The 22,945-nt window shown below is 37.3% G+C and overlaps 1 protein-coding gene across 1 annotated transcript in view; it reads right to left on the bottom strand.

The window, feature by feature from the left end:
* LOC110032331 (CHD3-type chromatin-remodeling factor PICKLE-like) overlaps positions 1-22,945 on the bottom strand; it is a gene marked incomplete at its 5' end in the record, with an annotated part of 151,853 nt that overhangs the window by 54,477 nt on the left and 74,431 nt on the right. Inside the window, 1 exon segment of the mRNA XM_020735924.1 lies at positions 14,967-15,170. Coding sequence (XP_020591583.1) covers positions 14,967-15,170 — 204 coding nt within the window.

Below are 22,945 nucleotides of genomic sequence, written 5' to 3'. Positions count from 1 at the left end.
AAAATACAAAGTTAGTAAAATGAATGCAGTAAAAATACAAAGTTAATTAAACTTATTGCTAAACTTTTAAAAGTAAAATTACGAAGATCAATCAAAATTTTTGTGACGAAGAGTTCAAATTTAAGAAAACACCTTTCCTCTTTACAATGAGTAAATGGATTGTGAAGAAATTAAAATCATTTGAAAATATATAAAAATTCTTTTGTGTCAAATAGTCGCAACTTTATACTTTACCTTCTTCCGAATGCATAAAGAACATTGACTAATCCAGAGTTTAATCTCTAATTCCGTTGTTAGGCTGGAAAGATATCGGTTGTCACTCCAGAGCTCTCACTACTCCCTCACCTGAGGGCTAACAATCTCACATTAGTTTCGAATCAACTGAACCAAATTAGAAATTTTAATCTGTCACCTTAAGATCTGCATCCAACAAAATATATTTCCCTATTTATTTACTCTTAACTCCACGGATGACATCCTCTTATCCTCTTCCATGAAATCAAATGTGAGTCTCACCATATTGTAGAAATCATAGCCCATTCGGAACAAATGTTTCTCGACACAATTTAACAATTCAATTGGCTAGATCGAAAAGTAAATGAAGATCGGGGTTCAAATTAGAATAAATTATTGACTTTTAAAATCGTATAAAACAAAATAAGTGCTTCACAAAACCATATCTCAAAGTAGAGAGAAGAATAAAGAAAAATACTCATAATTCATGATAAGGATACAACAAAACACGGATTTCATATATAAAAATATGTTTACAACACAAAGAAAGGAATTAACATAACTTATCTCACACTCCTTCTCAAGCAAATCCCTTGAAGTTCTCTTTAAGCACTTTCTCTCTTTACCGCTAGAAGTTTTCTTCAAGTCTTTCTCTCCTTACAAGCACTCTCAATTCTATCTTAGAAGTGTAATGAAGAAGAAATCTCTCACATTCCCTCTCCTCTTACAATCTTTGAAGAAAATCTCCAAGTCCTCGACTTTCTCTCTCTCCCTCTCTTTCTCTTTTTCGCCCCTCTTACACCTCACACTCTTCAAGTCCTTCAAAACCTCTCTTTTTTAAAGGTTGTCTTCCTCCAAAAAGAATTCAAACTTCCCTCCAAATTCTATCCAAAAGTCAACCCTTTTGATTCAAAAGACATGTTCATTGATCCAAGAAACATATCCCTTCATAAAAGAACTTTTCAAAGTGTTTAGATATATTGAATCACTCCAAGTGGTGTTTAGAACAAATGCCTTTTTGGAAATTTGCCTAAAATTCGTCTAGAATCGCTTTAATCTGCAAAAAGTCGTCTCTGGCGCATCTGACTCCAACTTGCTTAAGATCGCGTTGTTCTGGGTTTTGGCGCATCAAGCGCCAAATCTAGCGCATCTGGCGCCAGCACTCTATCAAATGACACTTCTAGCGCCAATATAGCGCATCAAACGTCAGAATTCCCAAAATTCGTTGTTTTGGCTCTAAATTTTGTTTTTTTTTTATTTTTGCTCCAAATGCCTAAAATTATACTTACAAAATATATGAAAATATCACTCTTTAAAATGCAATATCACCAAAACTAAACATAAAATGTATGCTTAAAATAACATATTATTTTAGTGTATCAATGAGCAAAAGAAGCAAGGGGGCCGAATGACGGAGGAGACAAGCCGAGCAGGATTTGTATCCCGGGAATTCCAAAGGGCCGCTACGCTGCGTTGGGCGGGGAATTTAATGAATTCCCTGTATGGGGGAGCAAAATTTGGCAAATAATAATCTCCAAATGAATTTAATTAGGGTGAATTTAAATGACTCATTTAAAATTTGAAAGTTTGAAAATCGAAATTACTTAGCTCGTGTTCAAACATGTCCAACACAAATTGAACCTGGGCTGAGCCTAAGCTCGCATCCCCTAATTAAAAAAAAATTATTCCTCCATTTTTGTGTCAATTGCTCGCGCGCAGAACTATAGCGATGAGTGCCCTTTCTAGCTAAATTCAACGTCCCGAACGCGTCCGCGAGATCCGTTTCATTATTCATCGTCTGGACGAGTTTGCCAATGATCGGCCCGATTCAAGCCAACATCGTGCATGGTTTAGTGGGTGTGCAAATTCCAGTGTCCACGAGTGTTCGAGTCATTAAGGGTTTCCCTAGGGGTTGCTCCGATTCATGCAGGAACTCAACTTGAGCCTTAATATGCCAGTTCTACTCGATTCAGCAAAATGCCAAGGATCCAAAACCGCTCATATGAGACTCGAAGAAGCAAAGAAGAGGCTCAAACTTTCTAAGCAGTGTAGGTCTCAGCTCTAATCCTCTAGAAGGGTAAACAAGGAAAACCTAAGGCTAAACCCTATGCTCCAAGGAGAAAAGTGAATACCTCATCCAAAAAATGACCTCAACATACGTATTTAAATAAAATGTCCAAAAATACTTTCAAAGTCATTGTAATAGAAATCGTAGCATGCTGTACCAATTTTGTCAGGTTATTGTAGCATCAAAAAAAATAATCACTATCAATTTAAACTTAATAAAGAGCTGAGATAAAATTATAATCATGATATTTATACTATTCATAATATATATATATATATAAATATATATATATAGGTCGTCAGCGTGCAGCTCTGCCAGTTTCTTTTGATGGTGATTCCCAGCTTTGAATCTTCCTCTTTTTCACTCCGTCGAATTCATCGTATTCCACGACGAACGGTTTCATCGTGCTCGACGACAAACGGCTTCGCACCCAGCCTTCTCCTTTTCTAATTGTCTTGTCGGCATTTGCAGACAGCTCACACGGCGTAGTCTTCCCTGCTTGACGCGTCGTCAGTTTCGTCGGTGTTGTAGACAACTCGCATGACATCGTCTGATCACAGCTTGACGCGTCGTCTTTCGTTCTTGATATGAGGTTTGGTTAAGTCGTTTGCAGTCCTCACACGTCTCCTCCCTCTGGTCGCCTACACCTGTCCAGCCATCCACTGATAAGATGAGTCAATCCTCAGATGAGCAATAACAGATTTACATATCCAGAAAAAATAAAAAGAATGATGATCTGTTTGAGCTCATAAATCTGATGGATGATACTTTGGTTACCTTGGGTAATGGTAAACACCTCATCAATTTGTTAACCGGCTCCCTTCCGAAAACTCGAGGTAAAGACAAGACTAAACTGAGTCGTCCCTAACATTTTCGCGCGCGTTGGTGGTTTTTTGTTTTTTTTTATCTTAGATGTAACTTCTTTTTTTAAGGGTGGAGGGTGGGGGATTTTGTGTGTGTTGTATCTTGTGGGTTGTGTCTTCTTTTAGGTCCACTCATACAACTTATCTGTACATTTCCTGTTTAATATATTAGCCTTTGGGCTTTTTCAAAAAAAAAAAAAATATATATATATATATATGAAAAGCCCAATGACTAATTTTATAGAAATAGAAAAAGGACACATAAATGTTGTATGAGAAGAGCCCAAAAGAGGCACCCTACCATACGATACAAGTACAGTAATACCCCAACAATAAAATGCAAAATAAATTTAAAACATGCAGAAAATTAGTAGCTAGAGACGAGTCAGTTTAGTCATACCTCTTCCTCTAATTTTAGAAGTGAAACCAGATAACAAACTTAGAAGAGTCGTGTCATTGTCAAGAATCACCAAAGTATCATCCATTAGATTTTCAAGTTGGAGTGAGCCCCCAGCCTTCTTCCGCAAACAAATGTAAATCTATCATTCTTCATCAGAAGACTGATCCTCGATCTGATTTGATGTTATATATATATATATATCTATCTATATATTGCTTTGCTAGGGTTTCGATTGTTTCGAATGGAGATCGCCATCGATTCTGTCGCTCAAAGCTTCCGCTCCTTTCTCCTTCATCGGCTCGCGCTCGTTTTTCACGCTTTTTACGCCACGAGCTCGTCGGCATTCGCCTGCATATCGACGACAACGCGTTTGCGTCTGCTCGACGCGTTCGCTTCTGATAGAGCCGCTCGATCTGGGGCTCGTCGTGCTCGGCTCTGCCTCTGGCGTCTGCGACAGAGCCGCTCGTCAGCCCAGTTCACTATTTTTCCTGTCGCAGCAACTTCGTTGTAGTTTAATGCTGACAGCTCTCCTTGCTCTGATGGAGCCTTCTTATTTGGTTGAGTCAGACAAAGTCTCATTTGCCCACGTGGTGGGTAACCCTCAGGTGAAGACAGCAGTGAGATTCCCCTCAAGTTATAAGGAATCTCGTGAGGGTACATGATTGTCCTTTTATTAAGAAGGCAAGTAGAAAAAGTGGAAAAACAACAATCTTTTTCTTTGAATCAGAAATTTTTACCCTGACGGATAAATTCAAGTTTGCTCTTATTGAAAAATTTCAGTGGGGACACCCTCCTATGGAAGTTAACAGAAAAAATGTTAATAATCTTATGCTAGTAGTCAAGTAGAAAGTTGGACTCATGAATCGGAGACATCTGTTAATTCAACTAACAGTAGCTGAAGACTAAACCAAAATTTTCTCCTAGAAATATCTTAACATCGAAGGCAAATCAATGAAGTTACTCAAGTGGTCTCCTAATTTTGACCCAAATCATGAAACTCTCACTGTACCAGTATGGTTTAGTTTACCTGGTCTCAAGCTGCATTTTTTTCACCATTAGGTTCTAGGTTCTCACCATTAGGTTCTCTACTCTATTGGGGTCATCCTTGGGGATCCTTTGAAACTAAATCTGCCTACTTTCAACCTAACCAACCCCTCGGTGGTCAGAATACTTGTGGAAATGGATATTACTTTACCTGATGTTACTGAAGTCTGGCTGCGCACAACCCATAATGGTTATTGACAACCAATCGTCATGAAACACAAACCCCATATTGTACTCACTTTAAGATGTTTAGTCATATCCTTGCTAAATGCGACAAATTTCATCCTAATTTGAAATCTAAGGTTCAAGTGAATAAGGATGGGTCTAACCCCACTGCTGTGGACATTTTAGTTGCCATACAGGAGGTGTCTGTTGCACCTGAGGACCCCCTCATGACACTGTTATTATTGTTACTGCGAGTGATGCGATGCTGGCACCTACAAACTTCATACAAAATAATACTGATGGACTATAACCTAAAAATGTTAGTGTTCAAACTGATAATCAAGAGAGCCTCGCAGCTCCACTTCTTCAAGAAATATCCGGTGTAGCGGCAACTCATACTTCACATATTGTAGAACCTATTGTGGGTATTATTATTGGTAATCCTTCTACTTCAGTTCTACCCCATTAGGCAGATTCTTCGGACGACTGACAGGTTACACTTCCAGGAGGAAGAAGAAGAATGGAGATCGACTAGAGCTCAGGAGTTTTATGGATGATACTTTGGTTACTACGGATAATGGTCAGTACCTTACGAATTTACTAGATGGATCCCTATTGAGAACTAGAGCCAGAGGCAAGACTAGATTGGGATGACCCACCCTTTTTCAGCGTCCGCGTGGTTTTTGAGTTTCTTTTTATTTCTATATGTCGAACATTTTTGTTTCTTCTCCACTTCTTCAAGAAATATCCGGTGTAGCGGCAACTCATACTTCACATATTGTAGAACCTATTGTGGGTATTATTATTGGTAATCCTTCTACTTCAGTTCTACCCCATTAGGCAGATTCTTCGGACGACTGACAGGTTACACTTCCAGGAGGAAGAAGAAGAATGGAGATCGACTAGAGCTCAGGAGTTTTATGGATGATACTTTGGTTACTACGGATAATGGTCAGTACCTTACGAATTTACTAGATGGATCCCTATTGAGAACTAGAGCCAGAGGCAAGACTAGATTGGGATGACCCACCCTTTTTCAGCGTCCGCGTGGTTTTTGAGTTTCTTTTTATTTCTATATGTACATATCTTTTACTTTTTTTTTTTGTGTTGTACCGTGTGGGTTGGGTGCCTGTTTGGGCCCACTCATACAACCCATCTGTACCTAACCTATCTATATTTTTATCTTTAATATATCAGCCCTTGGGCTTTTGCCTTTTTCAGCGTCCGCGTGGTTTTTGAGTTTCTTTTTATTTCTATATGTCGAACATTTTTGTTTCTTCTCCACTTCTTCAAGAAATATCCGGTGTAGCGGCAACTCATACTTCACATATTGTAGAACCTATTGTGGGTATTATTATTGGTAATCCTTCTACTTCAGTTCTACCCCATTAGGCAGATTCTTCGGACGACTGACAGGTTTACACTTCCAGGAGGAAGAAGAAGAATGGAGATCGACTAGAGCTCAGGAGTTTTATGGATGATACTTTGGTTACTACGGATAATGGTCATAACCTTATGCTCTTCGTTGTAGCTGAATTGAAATTGAGATCTAGAAGCTCTCGTGTAGCAACTTGGGAGGAGTAAGTAGAGGGAATTCAAAGAAGAAAAGGAGATGAAGAAAATATAGAAGAAAAGGAGAGAAATAAAAGAAGTAATATGGAAGGAAAGCTAGATTTTGAGTCTTGAATTCCATTTGTTCTATCCATTTAACATAGTGATTTAATGAGAAAATTTTGAAAAGCGAAAGCTTTTATGAGGGCAAAATTTTGGGGAAAAGCTTTAATTTTTATTAATTTTTAGAACAAAATCGAACCCAAAAAAAATTTCTATTAATTGATTATTTTGTTCATTTGCTAAAGTTGTTTATGACAGAGTTAAGTTTCAAGGTGTAAGAAATCAGGAAATACTCTCAATGATTATGTTAGTAGAGTTTAATTCATATAAATGTTGGCGTGCTCATTTATAGTTCATAGCATTATTATAAAAATGTGATGTCAAACACAAATATTGATTATCATACATTATATTGATTTTTTTCTGCATGTTAATTAAGATGTTTGTTAATAGGTATACTTATATTTGTTGATTTTTATGAATATTTTACTTTTAGTAATTTATATTTATAGAAGCTAGAATTATTATTATATTATAATACCTATTTCCTTCTTTTATCAAAAAGAGTTGGGGTTGATTTTATATTTTTCTAATGTGAGAGTCCTCACGCTCTATTTATCTAGTAAAAATTTTTAATGAAATCGAAAAGGAATATATATTTTTGTCTTCCAGAAAGCCAACATGATCAACAGACCTGTCACGATAGAAACCAAGCAGTATTACACACAGCTACCCGAAATGTCTTGCATGTTACGCTTGATTGCCCCGCTTGGCTGCCACTCACCTTCCTTCGTGTCAGATACCAGTTTTCGACACTCGAGTGCCCCTCGCCTTCACTCGAGTCGGATCAGCGTCATCGAAAATGGTGTGTTTCGAAACCGCAAATAACAAATCGGATAAAAATTGACTTTCTTCTTCCCTCAAAAAAAATGCCGCAAGCATATTCTCTTCTTAGATTATGAAGATGTCAAATAAGTCAAAAAATGATGAGCTTAGTACAAAGAACAACCATTATATCTACCGACTAATATAATTATGAAACTACATAGCTCACCTATTGGCGCACACCACCTTATCTCACAGTGATAAAACTCGACAGCCACAACAACCTTAAGAGGGCACAATCCATAAAATTCATTATGGACGACAGAGACAAAATTGAGTATCTCACAAGAGAAGTTTCAAAATCTATTGCCGACGATCTGAATCTAAAAAAAAGTAATCCAAAAAGTCTTTGGTTATGGCTAGACTCGCCAAGTCCATGGAACATACCAAAGGAAAGCCACATCTATTCCTTCTCATTGCGTAAGATATTTGGGAGGTCGTTTGAGCTCTTTATTCGGACTCGAAGAAATCTTCCCAAGTTTTTGGGATGAAATCCAAATAAAAGATGGTGATGCTATGACATATTCGAAACTCAACTTTGAAAATCCAAATAAAAGATGGTGATGCTATGACATATTACAACGAGTTGGTAACATTACAACATGATTTTGATAAGTGATATGATGCATTTGAGAAATTCGAATAATTATGGTCGACATGAGAAGAGAGGAAAACAATAGGGTCTACATGTTCTTAGTCGCCCTTAATCAGAGTTTAGACGAAGTCCGAAGTCGCATCCTTAGTAGGAAACATCTACTCTCAATTCAAAAAGTCTTTAATGAAGTTAGACGTGAAGAGTCGTGAAGAAAAATTAAGAAGTGCAACACCGAATCACCTTTTAACATTGACAGGAGAACTCAACACTAATGTCAAAAGTGGTTGATACTGACAAATAAGAGCAAAATAAATCAGATGTGAGCATTGCATAAAATTTTTGCAAATGAAAGGGACAAGTTGGAAGCTTCATGGTAAACGTGTAAATTGAAAATCAAAATTCAAGCGTGAAGACCAAGCGTATCAAGCCAACATAGAAGAAACTTAGGAGTTGTCTGCTAACTCTAATTATGTCCCTTTCATCAAGGAGCAATTAGAACACTTACACAAATTATTTCAATTTCCAAAATTGTCCTTCTCCGTCCTGCTCCTTAGTATATAAGGGTAATTCTTTGATCACTGCTCCATTAGGATTTTTTTCTAATTTTTCTCATTCTTGAGCAATTAATCCTGGCACAATCAATCACGGAACTAATTGTTCTAAATTATTTTCTTTCTATAGAATTGTGCAGGAAATAAAAATGATAAAATTATCAATGGTTCCTTCTCGGTAATTGTTGGGATAGAAATTGTCAAACTCTCATCGTTGTTAACTCTTCACGATGTTCTCCACGTTTTTAATATACCGTGCAGATAGTTTTTCCCTAGTAAAATTATTTTTGATCAACAATGTCAAACTACAATATATTTTTCTTGTTGTGAGTTTTAGTAATTAATCGCGGGGAGGATAATTAGCAGTGTTAAGTAAACAGATTAACTCTATTATTTTGATGGACTTGACTCCAATAGACAATGTCAAAGCATCGGTTTAAATATTATTTAAGTTTCTAAAGACAACGACAATATGTTATGAAATTATATGTTAGATCATCCTGGTTTACATTATCTAAAACTCCACTATACATCTCTGGTCAATGTTGACCCGTCTCCTTCTTCAGCCACATGAGAGAATACGGCCGAAAATGCCTCAAAGTCATGAGACACCAATTTCTCAATCATCTGCGTGGGCACAACATTCTCGCTGCTTCCTTCCTCAAAGGTGAGACTGTATACCTTCCTGTTTATGGTGAAACATGTGTAGAATATATTATGGAAGAGCCACTTCAAATCCCACGTATCCTCAGTCTGTAGAACCTGTCGAACCAGGAGCATCTAACCCTCGTCTGGTGGAAGATGATATACCTTACCTTGTTCTTCAGTTGTCTCCTCATTGCTAATCTCCTCCACAACGCCCTGCTTATTAAAAGACACGACTCGCCTCGTCGAGCAACTAAAAGAGAGTCCCCAAATCCACAACAACTAGAGAATTTTCAGGAAAGAACTATAGTAGACGTGTTACTTTTGTTGGGTTCCTTCTCACTTGGGCGGCTCTGTCATTATCTTAATTAGTTTTCTCAACTTCTTGAGGTGTGCTCCTGCTAGTGTCTCCAACTATGTGTGGTTTCTTGACTGATGGTGATTGTTTGCATTGTTTCTGCTGCCTCTCCACTTTCAGGGCTAAGGTCTGAACATCTCTCAGTGATCAATAAGGTTAAGATTGCACAACATTGCTGCTATTAGGCTTTACACCTCCCAGATAAAGGGTCATAGTGTGTTCCACTAGCTCAAACAACTCACACTTCGTCTCAAACTAGTTAAATTGAGGTGTAAACTCCTCTACTCTTATGTATCTTTGTCGTAGATGGTAGAGTTTGAAAACATATTCTAGTGGCAGTAAGCAAGTAGGTATTTTCTCTGGATCGCCGTCCTCATCTTCTCCCACTCAGTAATCCTGTCATTTTTTTTCTCCCCCTCCGCCTCTACAAAATTTACCACAAGGAGGGGCTCTTTCTTAGTTTGATTACTGCAAGCATCACTTTTATATCTTCCGACACCACTTTGTACTCAAATATTCTCTCAACTGATTGTAGTCATTCGATAAAGCCATCTGAATTCATACCTACATCGAACTCTGGTAGATCCACTTTTATTTTGAACTCCATATGTCCTCTATATGTGGTCTCCTCTCTCAACCTTCTCTAATAGTGGATTCCAAAGTGTTGTGGCCTGTCTTCTTCAGCAATGAAATCCTCCCTATGGAATGGGTTAAAATTCTTTCACCTCTTCGACTTCCCCTGACACGATCGAGAGTAACTTCCAGTTGGGTTTCATCTTTCATGTCTGTAACTCTCCGCTGAAGTCGACAGATCTTTCACTATATGTCTTCCCAGGTAAGCTCGGCAGATATCTCATTGGTAGCATAAGTTTTCGGGCTGGGAGGGGAAAGAAGGAGTAATAAGAGTGTATGAGATTAATTGAAGGTGTGAGAAAATTGATTTGGGGTAGCTGATTTTAAGCAAAGGGAAAAAAGGGCTAGGTCAAAATTTATACATGGATTGGGAATATGAGATAAAAATTTTGGTAGAGGTAAGGCAAATGCTAGAATAGAACTGAGGTTAGGCTAGTTTTGATACCAAATGACACCAGAGTTGAGCAAAACCATAACAACAGATAAAGTGCAAATATTATTGCTTAAATAAAAAAGGATTAGAAATAAAGACTCTTGATAATAGAAAATAAGCAGCACAAACATAAAAGACAACCTATAGTGATGCCGAAAGTGGTAAACACCAGTTGAACAACATGTGGGTGGCGGACTGAGAGGTTACGACAACAGCAGATGGATTGGTGAAAGGTTGCAGCAATAGCAGACAGCAGAGCAGAGTGGTGTAGGGGGCTGCAGTGGCAGGGTGGAGTGCTAAAATAGTTTGGAGGCAACAAGAAGAGAGCATGGAGGGATGTGCAGCAGCAAGTAGGGTGGTTGTGGTTCTCGGCAACAAGCAGGGAGATGAAGGGTTGGACGGTGGCTGAATAGCAGCAAAATGTCGGCAAAGAAATTCCGACAGAGAAAACAACAATGTGGTTGGGATAAGGTTGCGAAATTGGGCAAGGGTAGATAAGCCACCTCAAAACGAGTTACAACTGGAACATCTTATCACCTTCTGATACAACTCTCAAAGAGGAAAACTTGGACGTCAACGGCTGTCATGACAAAAAACTCAGCAAAAAACTAACCCTAAAGAAAGCAAAAGATATATTTATAATAGTAGATATTAAGGAGGACTCGGGTAGTAAACCTAACAAAAATAATTGACTGAGTTGGCCCCCGTTGCCTCCCTCCAAGAACTGATGCACCCTCCCAGCTGGGTTGGCCCCGGTTAAGTAGCCTCGCTATACATACCTACTCAGAAGAGTGTAAGGAAGTGTGAGATAGCTTGCACTCAATCCAGTGTAGGAAGGATGTCGCGAAGGAGAGCTAGGGATTGGAGCTTCTTTTAATTCTTTTATTTTCTATTATATATGTCCAATCACCTGCCTATCATCCAAATGCTTGCCTTGATAGGTTGCTCTCTCTCTCTCTCTCTCTCCCTCCCTCTGAGAAAGCCCAGTCCTAATATATTAAAAAGAAAGAAAAATACAGATAATTGTATGAAAGGGCTCTAAGCATGATACCTTACCCACACGGTAAACACCACATGCAAATGGTTAAACAAAAAAAAGAAAATATAAAAAAAATAGATGAGAGCCCCAGAACCAAAAATGTCAAAACACGTAGTATCAGGTAGCTAGAGAGCGACCTAATTTTGTCATGTCTCTGCCTCTAGTTCTAGTAAAGGAGCCAACTAAGAAATTGGTAAGATGAGTGTCATTGTCAGTAGTAACCAGTGTATCGTCCAAAAAGTTTCTGAGCTCGAGTCTGCCTCTATTCTTTGTCTTTCTTCTGAAATATACTAGTCATTCCTCATCCGAAAACTGACTCATCTGATCAGTGGATTGTTCTAAAGTGTGTCGGACATGTGTAGGTTGTTGAACATTGGAAGCATCTACTTGTTGTACCAGCTGATCTCGTGTGTCTTGGCATGTATATATATTAAGTAAAATCAAAAGCTAATGTCTTAGAAATGAAAGGTATAGAAAGGTTGGGTGAGAGGGTCCAAACTGGTAAGCCCGCGGTATACAACACACCAAAGTTCCAAAAAAGTACATGTATACCCAAAAAACTAAAATTATAAACTAGCCATGTAAACTCTACACCAAAAGTTTCCAAACACTCGATAATGGGAGCTTGAGAATGTATCATTACCTCTTACCTCGAGTTCTAGGTAGGGAGTCTGCTAACAAATGATTAAGCCTACTGTCATTACCCGATATAACCATGGTATCATCCATTAAGTTCCTGAGTTCTAGTAGGCATTTATTTTTCTTCATCTTTCAGGATGTGTAAACCCGTCAATTCTTATCCGAAGGCTGCCTCATTTGATCAGTGTATTAATCCAAAAATTGTCGGGCATGTGTAGGCTATTGCACAACATGATCCACTTGTGCCTAAAAGACAGTAACAACTTGTCAATCTAAATGACAATAACTTGGTCAATCTAATGAGGTGGTAAGGCTACAGTAGAAAACTCACTTATGGTAGAATATTGAATTTGAGGCTAGGGCACACCTATGGCTGGACACCCCACCATGATATTGTCAACTGTTACATCAATGATAGATTCTAGAGTAGGTGAAGTATCAAATGTCTCATCTGCCACCACCAATTGAGGTTCTACAGGAGGAATCAGAGGGCCTTCAGCTTGAGCCTTGTGTAGAGGCTGAATAGTTGAAAGATTTCCCAAGGAGTAATTGACCCGACAACCACGTCAAACAGTGGACTAGATGGTACGGTTACCACAGTGTAAAAGGGATCAGAGATATCCTTGTGATGATCAAGATTGTCATTAACTTCAAGAAGAGTAGGAGGGGGATCCCAAAATCTGGCCAAGCACTTTACTTTTTTGGTTTTAGATGGGGGTGTATGTGGTGACATTAAGAATTGGAGTGACCGAACTTTCAACAGTTAGAGCAATACAAAGGGAAATGCTCAATAACTACCTCTTGCCAAAATCCTTGGTGTTGTAATCCTAATCAAATTTTCTCAGGAGCAGTTAAAGTGATGTCCCTTTCAACCAGCATTTTGGCTTCTAAAGGACGTGAAAGATTAAAAGCGGGAATGTGCATTTTGAGTAGCCTACCATAAACTACAACAATAGAATGCAACACTTCTTAATTAAAATAATGAAACTTCAGGCCAAGGAGGTGGATCCAGACGGGTATGGTTGGTAGTTCCGTCTGTAGGTCAAAATCCACAGTCCATTTCAAAATTTTCATTGCTCTGTTATCAATCCAAACTAGTCTTCTAGCAAAAAAACATAGGTAATCATCTTCATTGTAAAGTTGAATAAGGATGTGTCGCCCATCTAGAAGTCTAATTTTTCACCCCCCAACAAGGTATATAAGCTCAAATTTTTTACGCATAAGCTCTAGTTTGGGATAGTAAGAAAGGAATTTCACGACCAAATTTAAAAGGCAAGAGAAAGCAAGCAGATTACATTTGACTTAAGTAAAAAAGATTGTTGGTTTTTCATTCTTCCTACCTTTATTGATTCAACAGAATTCGCCACCCTCGGACATCGCAAAAGAATGCAAGAACAAACACAATTTAAAAGTACCTGAGGCGTAAACACTCGCAAGGCCAGCAGTATAAGTTCTGTTTGAAGCTATCACCGGTTGAAGTAGGAGGCGAGGCGTTAACGGGCAGTGAAGAATACAGTCGAGAAAAGAGCAAACGGCGAACCTTCACCACAAAAAAGACCGAGACGGCCCAGGGGGTTGAAACAAGTCGAACAACAATTAGGGCAACTACAGCAGGTAGAGGGACGAAGCGAAACCTAGTCGAAGGAAGCAGCAAAACCTAGCCGAAGTTGTGGCTTGGACACCGAACAATAATCGAAGGAAGCCATGACGTTCTGCTCTTGTGGAGGAAGCGATCGAAGGCAGAAGAGAAAGGTATGCGGCTTTGTTGAAAGGAGAAGGAGAGTAGTAGCCGTGAGATCAACGTGTGCCGAAGCCCCGAATCAGCCGTCGCCGAAACCCCGAATCAGCCGTCGCCGATAACCTAAATGGAAGGAACTTCATTTTTGCCGCCTCTGCCTCCATCGATATATTATATAAAACTAAGTACCAATGAAGGAACAATATAAAGGAAGAAAACAATACAGGAATTCCCGAACCTATAAAACTTTAAAATGTTGATACCCAATGATGGCACATCCATACAACAGCCAAAACTATATGCAGGCACAAGCAAAAAACTATTAACCTACTATAATTAGTGCCCAAAATAATCAATTGTTTCGCTTTCTCATGTGAGCAATATTATGCAGCGAGTCCTAAAAAGATTAGAAGATAAAAAAAATCATATACAGTCTTTGACATGTCGAAGGAAGTTTTTATGGCTAAACTGACGTCAACAAAGGATGGCAGTTCATAACAAAATGACTGTCTATTGAAGCTATAATATGCTAACCACAAACTTGTTGAAAAAATTTCCAATCAGGAATTGAAATTCCAATATGTAGTTTCGATTTAAAAATAATTGATGATAGTAACCAAACATAAATACAGTCAACAAATTAACTCCACTTATTATCTGGCTAATAACCATTGTATGCACAAAAATCACCATTCTAGACTTCTAAAGAGATCATTCCATCTAAAAAATAATGAGTGAGATTGCTTAGAAACATCAGAGTATATTTTTAAGAGGGGAAAGCACGTCAGAAATAGGGAATCATTTACTCATTGGAAATGCACCATATACCATGAAAGTTGATGTTTTAAAAAGAAAATACGGCAGATATTTAGATTGAGTAGGGCTTGCAGTATGGTGTGCATAATGGTAAACAATATTTAATTAAAAAAAATACACAGAAACGTGAAAAATAAAATAACAACAAAATTCTGAAAACTTTAATAGCATGATAAATGGCAGTAACAAGAAAGCAGGTAAACATAAGTCTTGGCATAAATAAAAGGAGTGCAAACAAAAAAGAACCTGTCTGCGATTTCGTTTTCCCTTGCCCATCGCTGTAGACTCTTCAATATGCATTACTTCATACTTGTCCCTGAGTAATTCTTCCCAGTAATTGGACCTATCAGGATTGGATGTAGAATCATTTTCAGCCATAGACCTTCTTAAAGCTTCCTGCTCTCTCGCAGCAGCTGCTTCAACTTCATCTATGAATTCAAAATTTGCAACCTAAAAAGCAGCAATCAGTTTACTATTACCGCCATAAACTAATCAGTTAATCATTTAAAATATCATAATACTGTATTTAAAAACAAAAGGCTTAAAACTAAGAAAGTATGTAAAGTTGATAAATAAAGAACCGTCAATGATATTTTTCTTTTAATGATAATATAATACTACATGAATTACAGCAATATCATCTTTATAATACAATCATCACTAACAATAACAGACCTTCGGGAGAGCTATGTAATTCCTCTTCCATTAATGCTACGTGAGTTCATAACACTATTTTCCACAAACGTTTTGCATGGATTTAATCAACTCATGATCTTACGTACACCTTTGACCTTAAATCAATATATTTGCCATATTGGTGTGCTACCTATACTCTTCCTTTTTAACATCTAAAATGGTCAATTTTCAATCTAACACTTGAGCGTCGCCAGACATTAATCTTAAAATTCTTATTTCTACCATTTTTTACTTGGTTATCACCAAGTTCCATCCAATGGAAAAACCTATGCAATATAACTAGTCAAACTACAATTTTACAAAATTATACAAGTTAAAATATAAGTAGATACCAACATACTTTTATATAATAATCAAAGACAAATCACACAACTATCAGCCGATCTTCAAACAATATTCCTATTTAACAATAACACTTCCAATTTAACTACCTACCCTGAAGTTGATCTTTATTATACTTGTTTTAGCACATGCTTTAAAAATTGTATCTAATATTTTAACACATTCTTCAAAAGTGTTCTCATCTAATAGGAGTATATCTTTTGCATGTACCATTCACCAATGTACTTCACTTCAAATATTGTTTGAAAGATGGATGAAGTAAGATCATGTAATTAATAGAGAAAGGAGATATAGCTACCAAGAAATTCAAGTACAGGAATCCATCAACAATTAAATATGTGCTAGTTGTCATATTAAGATATTATTCATCCTAAAAAATTTGCCAAAGCACACTTCAACATTTGTACTAAAACAATTAAGGCACCGGATGACTGTAAGCATCATTCAAAAAATTTACATACCCTTCCTTTATTATGTAATTTTTTTAACGTGCATTCTAAGTAATTATCTATTTGTGGTTCTTCACGATGTCGTCTACGGTCGAGAGCTCCGCTAGGGCTTCTAATGGCGATTTCGGTCGCAATTGACTATACCGGGAGAAGATCTCGCATCGTTGACCCTCTCTCTGGCGTCTGCATCTATGTCGACGTTGACGTTCGCACTCCCTGTCGTGGCTCGCGTAGCGATATCTACATTGCTCGCATCTTCGTCTTCCTCTGTCGTTATCATTCCTCTGCTCGCGTCGTCGTCTTCCACGCCTCTGACGCTCGCAGCTGCCACTACGCCCAATTCTTCTATTTTGGCGTTGCTCCTACTTCTGTGCCCGACTGCTCCTCTTCCTGCCTTTCAGCAACCTCGCAGCAGTTTAACGCCGACAGCCTCTGATGGGGTTTCATTCTTATTTGGTTGAGCCGGACATACTCTCATTTGCCCGCGTGGTGGGTAACCCTCAGGAGGAGTACGCAGTGGTATTCCCCTCAAGTTATAAGGAATGTCGTGAGGATACAGATGATTGTCCTTTTATTAAGAAGGGAAGTAGGAAAGGAGGAAAAGAAGCAAACTTGTCTTTGAATCAGAAATTTCTACCCTAAGTTCGCTCTCATTGAAAAATTTCAGTGGAGACACTCACCTATGGAGGCTATCAGAAAGAGTGTTGATAATCTTAAGCCAGTAGGCAAGTGGAAAGTGGACTCATGGATGGGAGACATGTGTTGATCCAACTAACAGTAGCAAAAGACTACACCAGAACTTACTCCAAGAAATATCTTAATAACGAAGGCAAATCAATGAAGTTACTCAAGTGGTCTCCTAATTTTAACTTAAAGCATGAAACTCTCACTATGTCGGTATGGTTTAGTTTACATAGTCTCAAGCTGCATTTTTTTCACCATCAGGCTCTCTACTCTATTAGGGTCATCTTTAGGGATCATTTGAAACTAGATCGGCTACTTTCACCCTAACCAAACCCTCGGTAGCCAGAATACTTGTGGAAAGGGCTATTGCTTTACCTGATGTTACTGAAGTCTGGCTGGGTACAACCGATAATAGTTATTGGCAACAAATCATCATGGAACACAAACTCCCATATTGTACCCACTGTAAGATGTTTGGTCATATCCTTGCTAAATGTCATAAGTTTATCTTAATTTGAAATCTAAGGTTTAAGTGACCCCACTATTGTGGACATTTTAGTTCCACCTGAAAAAGATACTACCAGACAGGAGGTGTCTGATGCTCCTAAGGACCCCCCATCACACTGTTGTTACTGTTACTACGAGTGATGCGATGTTGGCACCTACAAACTTTGGCACCTACAAACTCCATACCTACAAACTCCATAGAAAACAATACTGATGGACCATTACCTATAAATGATAGTGCTCAAACTAATAATCAGGAGAGTCTCGCATCTCCACTTCTTCAAAAAGTATCCGGTGTAGAGGCAACTTATGCTTTACATATTGTAGAACCTACTATGGGTACTATTGTTGGTATTCCTTCTACTTCAGATCTATCCCATCAGGCTGACTCTTCGGAAGAGGAATGACAAATTTACACTTCCAGGAGGAATAAGAAGAATGGAGATCTACTAGAGCTCAGGAGTCTTATGGATGATACTTTGGTTACCACGGGTAATGGTCGGCACCTTACCAATTTGCTAGCTGGATCCCTATCGAGAACTAGAGCCAGAGGCAAGACTAGATTGTGATGACCCACACTTTTTCAGCGCCTGAGTAGTTTTTGGGTTTTTTGAAATTTTGATTTCTACATGTACCCATCTTTTATATTTTTTTTTCTTTTTTTGTTATACCGTGTGGGTTGGGTGTTTAGGCCAACACATACAAACATATCTGTATCTTTTTCTTTAATAAAAAAAATCTATTAGTGGTTCTACTGAAAAGTAGTCATTCAGCGACCACAAAATCTACAAAGAAAAATCAAAGGAAAACTAACATCCAAAGGGTTATTTTTCATATGCTGAATAATCAAATGGAGATAGCATTTATAAAAAAAATTATGATTCCACAATTCATCAAATTTCATCATTAAAAAAATACTGAAATAGAACACTAGCAGGGCAAAGCAAAAAATTTTTGAAGTACGGGAAAAAACAAGACAAATAAATACATACTAAAGCACAAGTGGAAAATACAATGCATTTAAATCAGAAACAAAACAAAAGCAGTTAGCTCCAAGTATAGGTTCACAATCAACCAAAATTTTGCCACCTACGTATAATCTGAAGAAGTTTTAACTTAATAAAAAGTAACAAAATAGATCATCTCTAACAAAGCAAAACTTGGCAATAGAATTTATTCTGGAAACAGCAAACTAAAAAAGACTCACATGCCCCGATACAAAAGAAACAAAGATTGCACCAACCAACAATTTATTTTACAATCTCAATACCGAATGTTCTCAAAACCATCATTACTCACATTCTCCCAAAAAAATTATCACATGCTATATAAAGGGAATCTTTTCAGAAGGACCTGATGATATCCCAATTGAAGTGCAGAATTATTTAGGAGATTTAGGAGTTTCTTGGCTTACTAAACACTTTAATATTATTTTAAAAACTAAAAAGATGCCTGAGAGGAAGTGTATTTTGGTCCCTAATTTTAAGAATAAAGAGGATACACAAGAGTGTACAAATTATAGAGGAATTAAGATGATGTGTTGGTCCACCTCAGGTGTGTACATCCTGGTAATGGCACCAAAAAACATGATATTTTCCATACACTGGGGTTTTTCACAAAATTATACATATCATTTCAGTAATATAGGGCTCTAAAGAGTCCGGAATGTCGAACCCATAGAAAACAATGGGAAGCCAAAGTAGGAAAATATTCTAGTTCACTTAATTTGTTCTTAGTTTGAAATATTGAAATACATGAGTTTTACTAACAAACCTATCACATTTATCTAAAGTTACACCTACAAAATTTCTAACTACACTATTTGAATTAGTTTTGCCAAGTGCTAAGATTATTTTTCCTTACAAAGGTAATAGTATAGTGTAAATGTAGAAAAAATGTGAAATAAAATTTTGGGACAAATAGAAGCATAAATGCTCTTTATCCTCCCCCGAGCGTATAAAGAGGCTTGGTTAAAGTGACCTTAATTCCTTAAATCTCACTTTAAACCCAATGAAATTTATCTCCCTATTTATTTGCATCTACCTATGGTGTACTTTGATTCATGCCCTATAGTTCAACGTGATTTTTCTAGTTGTTCATGTCGTAACTCTTCTGAATCCTTACAGGTTCACAACAAATTTTAACAGATCATATTGTCAGATTAAAAAGTAAACAAAGTGCAAAAGGGAATCATCACAATTATAGAATAAAAAATTTTCATGCATACTATCCATATTCCTACACATCTACTACATCATCACAAGAAAAAGAAAGCAAATTTACTCAAAAAGCATGGATAAAACAACACCAGAATGCATTAAAACAAAGAGTTCAGCACAAAAATGTGTTTCAATGAAATTACAACTTCAAATCACAAATATACTTATCTCTCTCCCTCAATTTGCCTCGAGATTTCTCCACTCAAACTCTTGCCCTTCTCACTGCAACAATTTATACAGCAACACTTACAAAACAACACCTCACACCTTTAGACTTCCGTAAAAAAAGCCAAGGACACTTACAAGCACAGGAGGAAAATCCCTCCAAAACGCTCTCTAACCCTAGAACACACACTTTTCATTTCTCTATTGTCCTCCTCTTTCACAAACTCTTCGTCCCCTTAAATTCTCTCCAAACTGCTCTTAAAATTTCCATGAAACCACTCTAAAACTGCTCTGAACTGTCCCGAAATCATCCATAATTCGGTCGTGGGGCCTAGGCGCCATTTTATTCTGACGTTATGGCCTTGGCCTTCATGACTGAGGCATTGGCGACCAGTGGGCGCCAACCCTCAGGTTGCGTTTTACTTGACTGGCGCCTAGGCAGCACACTGATTTGGCTCCATGGACTTGGCCTTCAAGCCTGAGGCCTTGGCGTCCAGTGGTTGGCGCCCTGGTGCCAAAATCTTGGGTTCCAGGTTTAACTGGAGCCTGGGCGTCCAGTACTTGGCATCATGACCCCCGCCTTCACAAAATGCTCTTTGTTCAAATTTTCTCCTTTTTGCTCCTTACTTTTTCCACTTCGTTCCACTCCAAATATCTGTTATACCTGTAAGAAAAATATAAAAATACATTTTTTTTTAAGTGCAATTTCATTCAAAATATGTGAAAATATAAATAAATTCATGCAATCTTTTCACACATCATCTGTCATAGTTTAAAATTATAGGAGAGGGTAATTAAACATAGATTAAGACATGTAACAAATGTTTCTAATAATCAATTTGGATTTATGTTGGGTAAGTTTACTGTGGAAGCTACACATTTATTGAGAGGTTTGATTGAAAAGTACAGAGAGAATAAGGAGGATCTACATATGATTTTTATTGATCTAAAAAAAGCTTCTAACAAGGTTCCAAGAGAAGTCCTTTAGAGAGATTTAGAGAGAAAAGATGTTGAAATGACTTACACTTAAGTCATTAAAGATATGTATACTAAGATTTGCTACTTGTGTTTGAACAGAGAGAGTATTGACCAAGTATATTCCTATTTCAATTGGATTGCATCAGGGAACAGCTTTAAGCCCAAATTTTTTTGCTTTAGTTATGGATGCTCTTATTGCACATTTATATGAGGATTTACCTAGGTGTATACCTTTCGCTGATGATATCCTTCTTATGGATAAGACTAGTAAAAGAATTCAGGAAAACCTTAAATTATGGAGCTTTAGATTAGAGTCTAAAGGCCTTCGTTTGAGTAGAACAAAAATTGAATACCTATAATGTAATTTTAGTACTATTAGCTCTAAAGACAGAGTTGTAACAATGGGAGATCAAATCATTAAAAGGTGCAAACGTTTTAAATATCTCAGGTTTATTGTGCAAAGTTGATGGTGATATAAATGGGGATGTTATTAGTAGAATTCATGTTGGCTGGTTGAAGTGAAGGAATGCATTGGGCCTATTATGCGATAGAAAAGTACCGCATAGACTGAAAGAAAAAAATTATAAGATGGTGGTGAGACTTTCAATGCTCTATGTAGCAGAATGTTGGCCTTTAAAAGAGAAGCATAAAACAAAGTTAAGTGTTGCTGAGATGATAATGCTTGGATGGATGAGTGGCTTGACAATTTGAGACAAAATAAGAAATGAATATATCCATGATAGGCTTGGTGTAGCTCCAGTGGAGGACAAGATTAGAGAGAATCGTCTTAGATGGTTTGGTCACTTAATTTATTAGAATCAAATGAAAATAGACACTCGATAGGACGCAATGCAGAAAAAAATTCATGTAGCCTACCCCACTTATGGGATAAGGATTTGTTGTTGTATGTTTCCACACCGGCCCTAAAGAGATCAAAGTAAAACTAGCAAGTCACTCACTACAAGATTGGAATTCACTTGAGACAATCAACCAAATAAGATTCTTGTTTTACTCCATGTAAGATAACACTAAATAATCTGGAAAATGGTATTTCAGCATGCATGCTGACATAGAATTTTAATTAATCAGAAGCATCCAATTAACATAAACAATGTAGCTCAAGAAATTCATCCAAACAGCAGAGAAAAAACTGTCAAGGAATTCCATCTCATAACAATATTATTGTTCTACGAATTAAAGGTTAGATTTATGAATCCTCCTCCAGCATTCATACTATCTAGAGTGACCTTTAACCAACAGTTAAAATCCTGCTGCATTGAATGCTTCTAAATAGCATCAAGCCATCGTAGTCTTGCTCTAAACCATTTCTCACTAATTATTTAAACAATTTCTCGACCTAACTGATGCATCGTTAAACCCAGTTGTCCTAGTAGAACTCTCTTAATCTACAAAACAAAAAATATCCTATAGAAGTAACATTTTCTTCCCAATGATGCACTTTATTCATTATCATTATACCGCACGTCTATCTTGCTTCAATTTTTCTGGTTTTAACTATACTTCTGTTCCTTTGTTGCTGGAAGTCAAAGATGCAGTGATACACATTGTAGCAAAAACCAAACCCAATCCTTTACTTCTCTTTGTGACTTCCCGATTGTAAAAGAATTCGGGCATGAATTGTATTCCTTCTACAGGCAGTAGCAGAATCCTTTTTTCTTTTTCTTTTTTTTTCCCATTTTTTGTTTCTATTTGTCGCATCCTGATTTACATTAGCTAAACTTGTCGTTTCTCTTTGTCGCATCCTGATTTACATTAGCTAAACTTGTCAATTAATTGCGAGTTAGGCACTACCAAGATGTGCTATTTTGCCTGAAATCAGGATGAAAAACATGCTGGTTTTGTTAGAGAGATTGTTGAATTAAAAATTTAATTTTAGGATAAACCATCATGATTCTGAGAACCAACAAACTTTTATTATCAGAAATATGAATGGGACATGTTTTGATTGAAAAATTACTGAATAAATCTTACGCTTCTCTCTCAAATATATGCATGTATGTTGGGTGTTAATTCTTTATATGTGATATGAGTCATGAAAATAACTTCCGAGAAAAGGATCTCCAAGGGAAGTGAGACTAAATCTTCCAATTGCTTACTTTTATTCTTTTCTTCACATCTAACAATTTTGTGATTGGTTTTGCATGCCTAGTTGAGATTCGGCCAA

This window comes from Phalaenopsis equestris, unplaced genomic scaffold (assembly GCF_001263595.1).
Source record: "Phalaenopsis equestris unplaced genomic scaffold, ASM126359v1 Scaffold000924, whole genome shotgun sequence".
Lineage (NCBI taxonomy): Eukaryota > Viridiplantae > Streptophyta > Magnoliopsida > Asparagales > Orchidaceae > Phalaenopsis > Phalaenopsis equestris.
The sequence above is the reverse complement of the archived record's forward strand: the minus strand, read 5'-3'. Positions and strand labels throughout refer to the sequence as shown.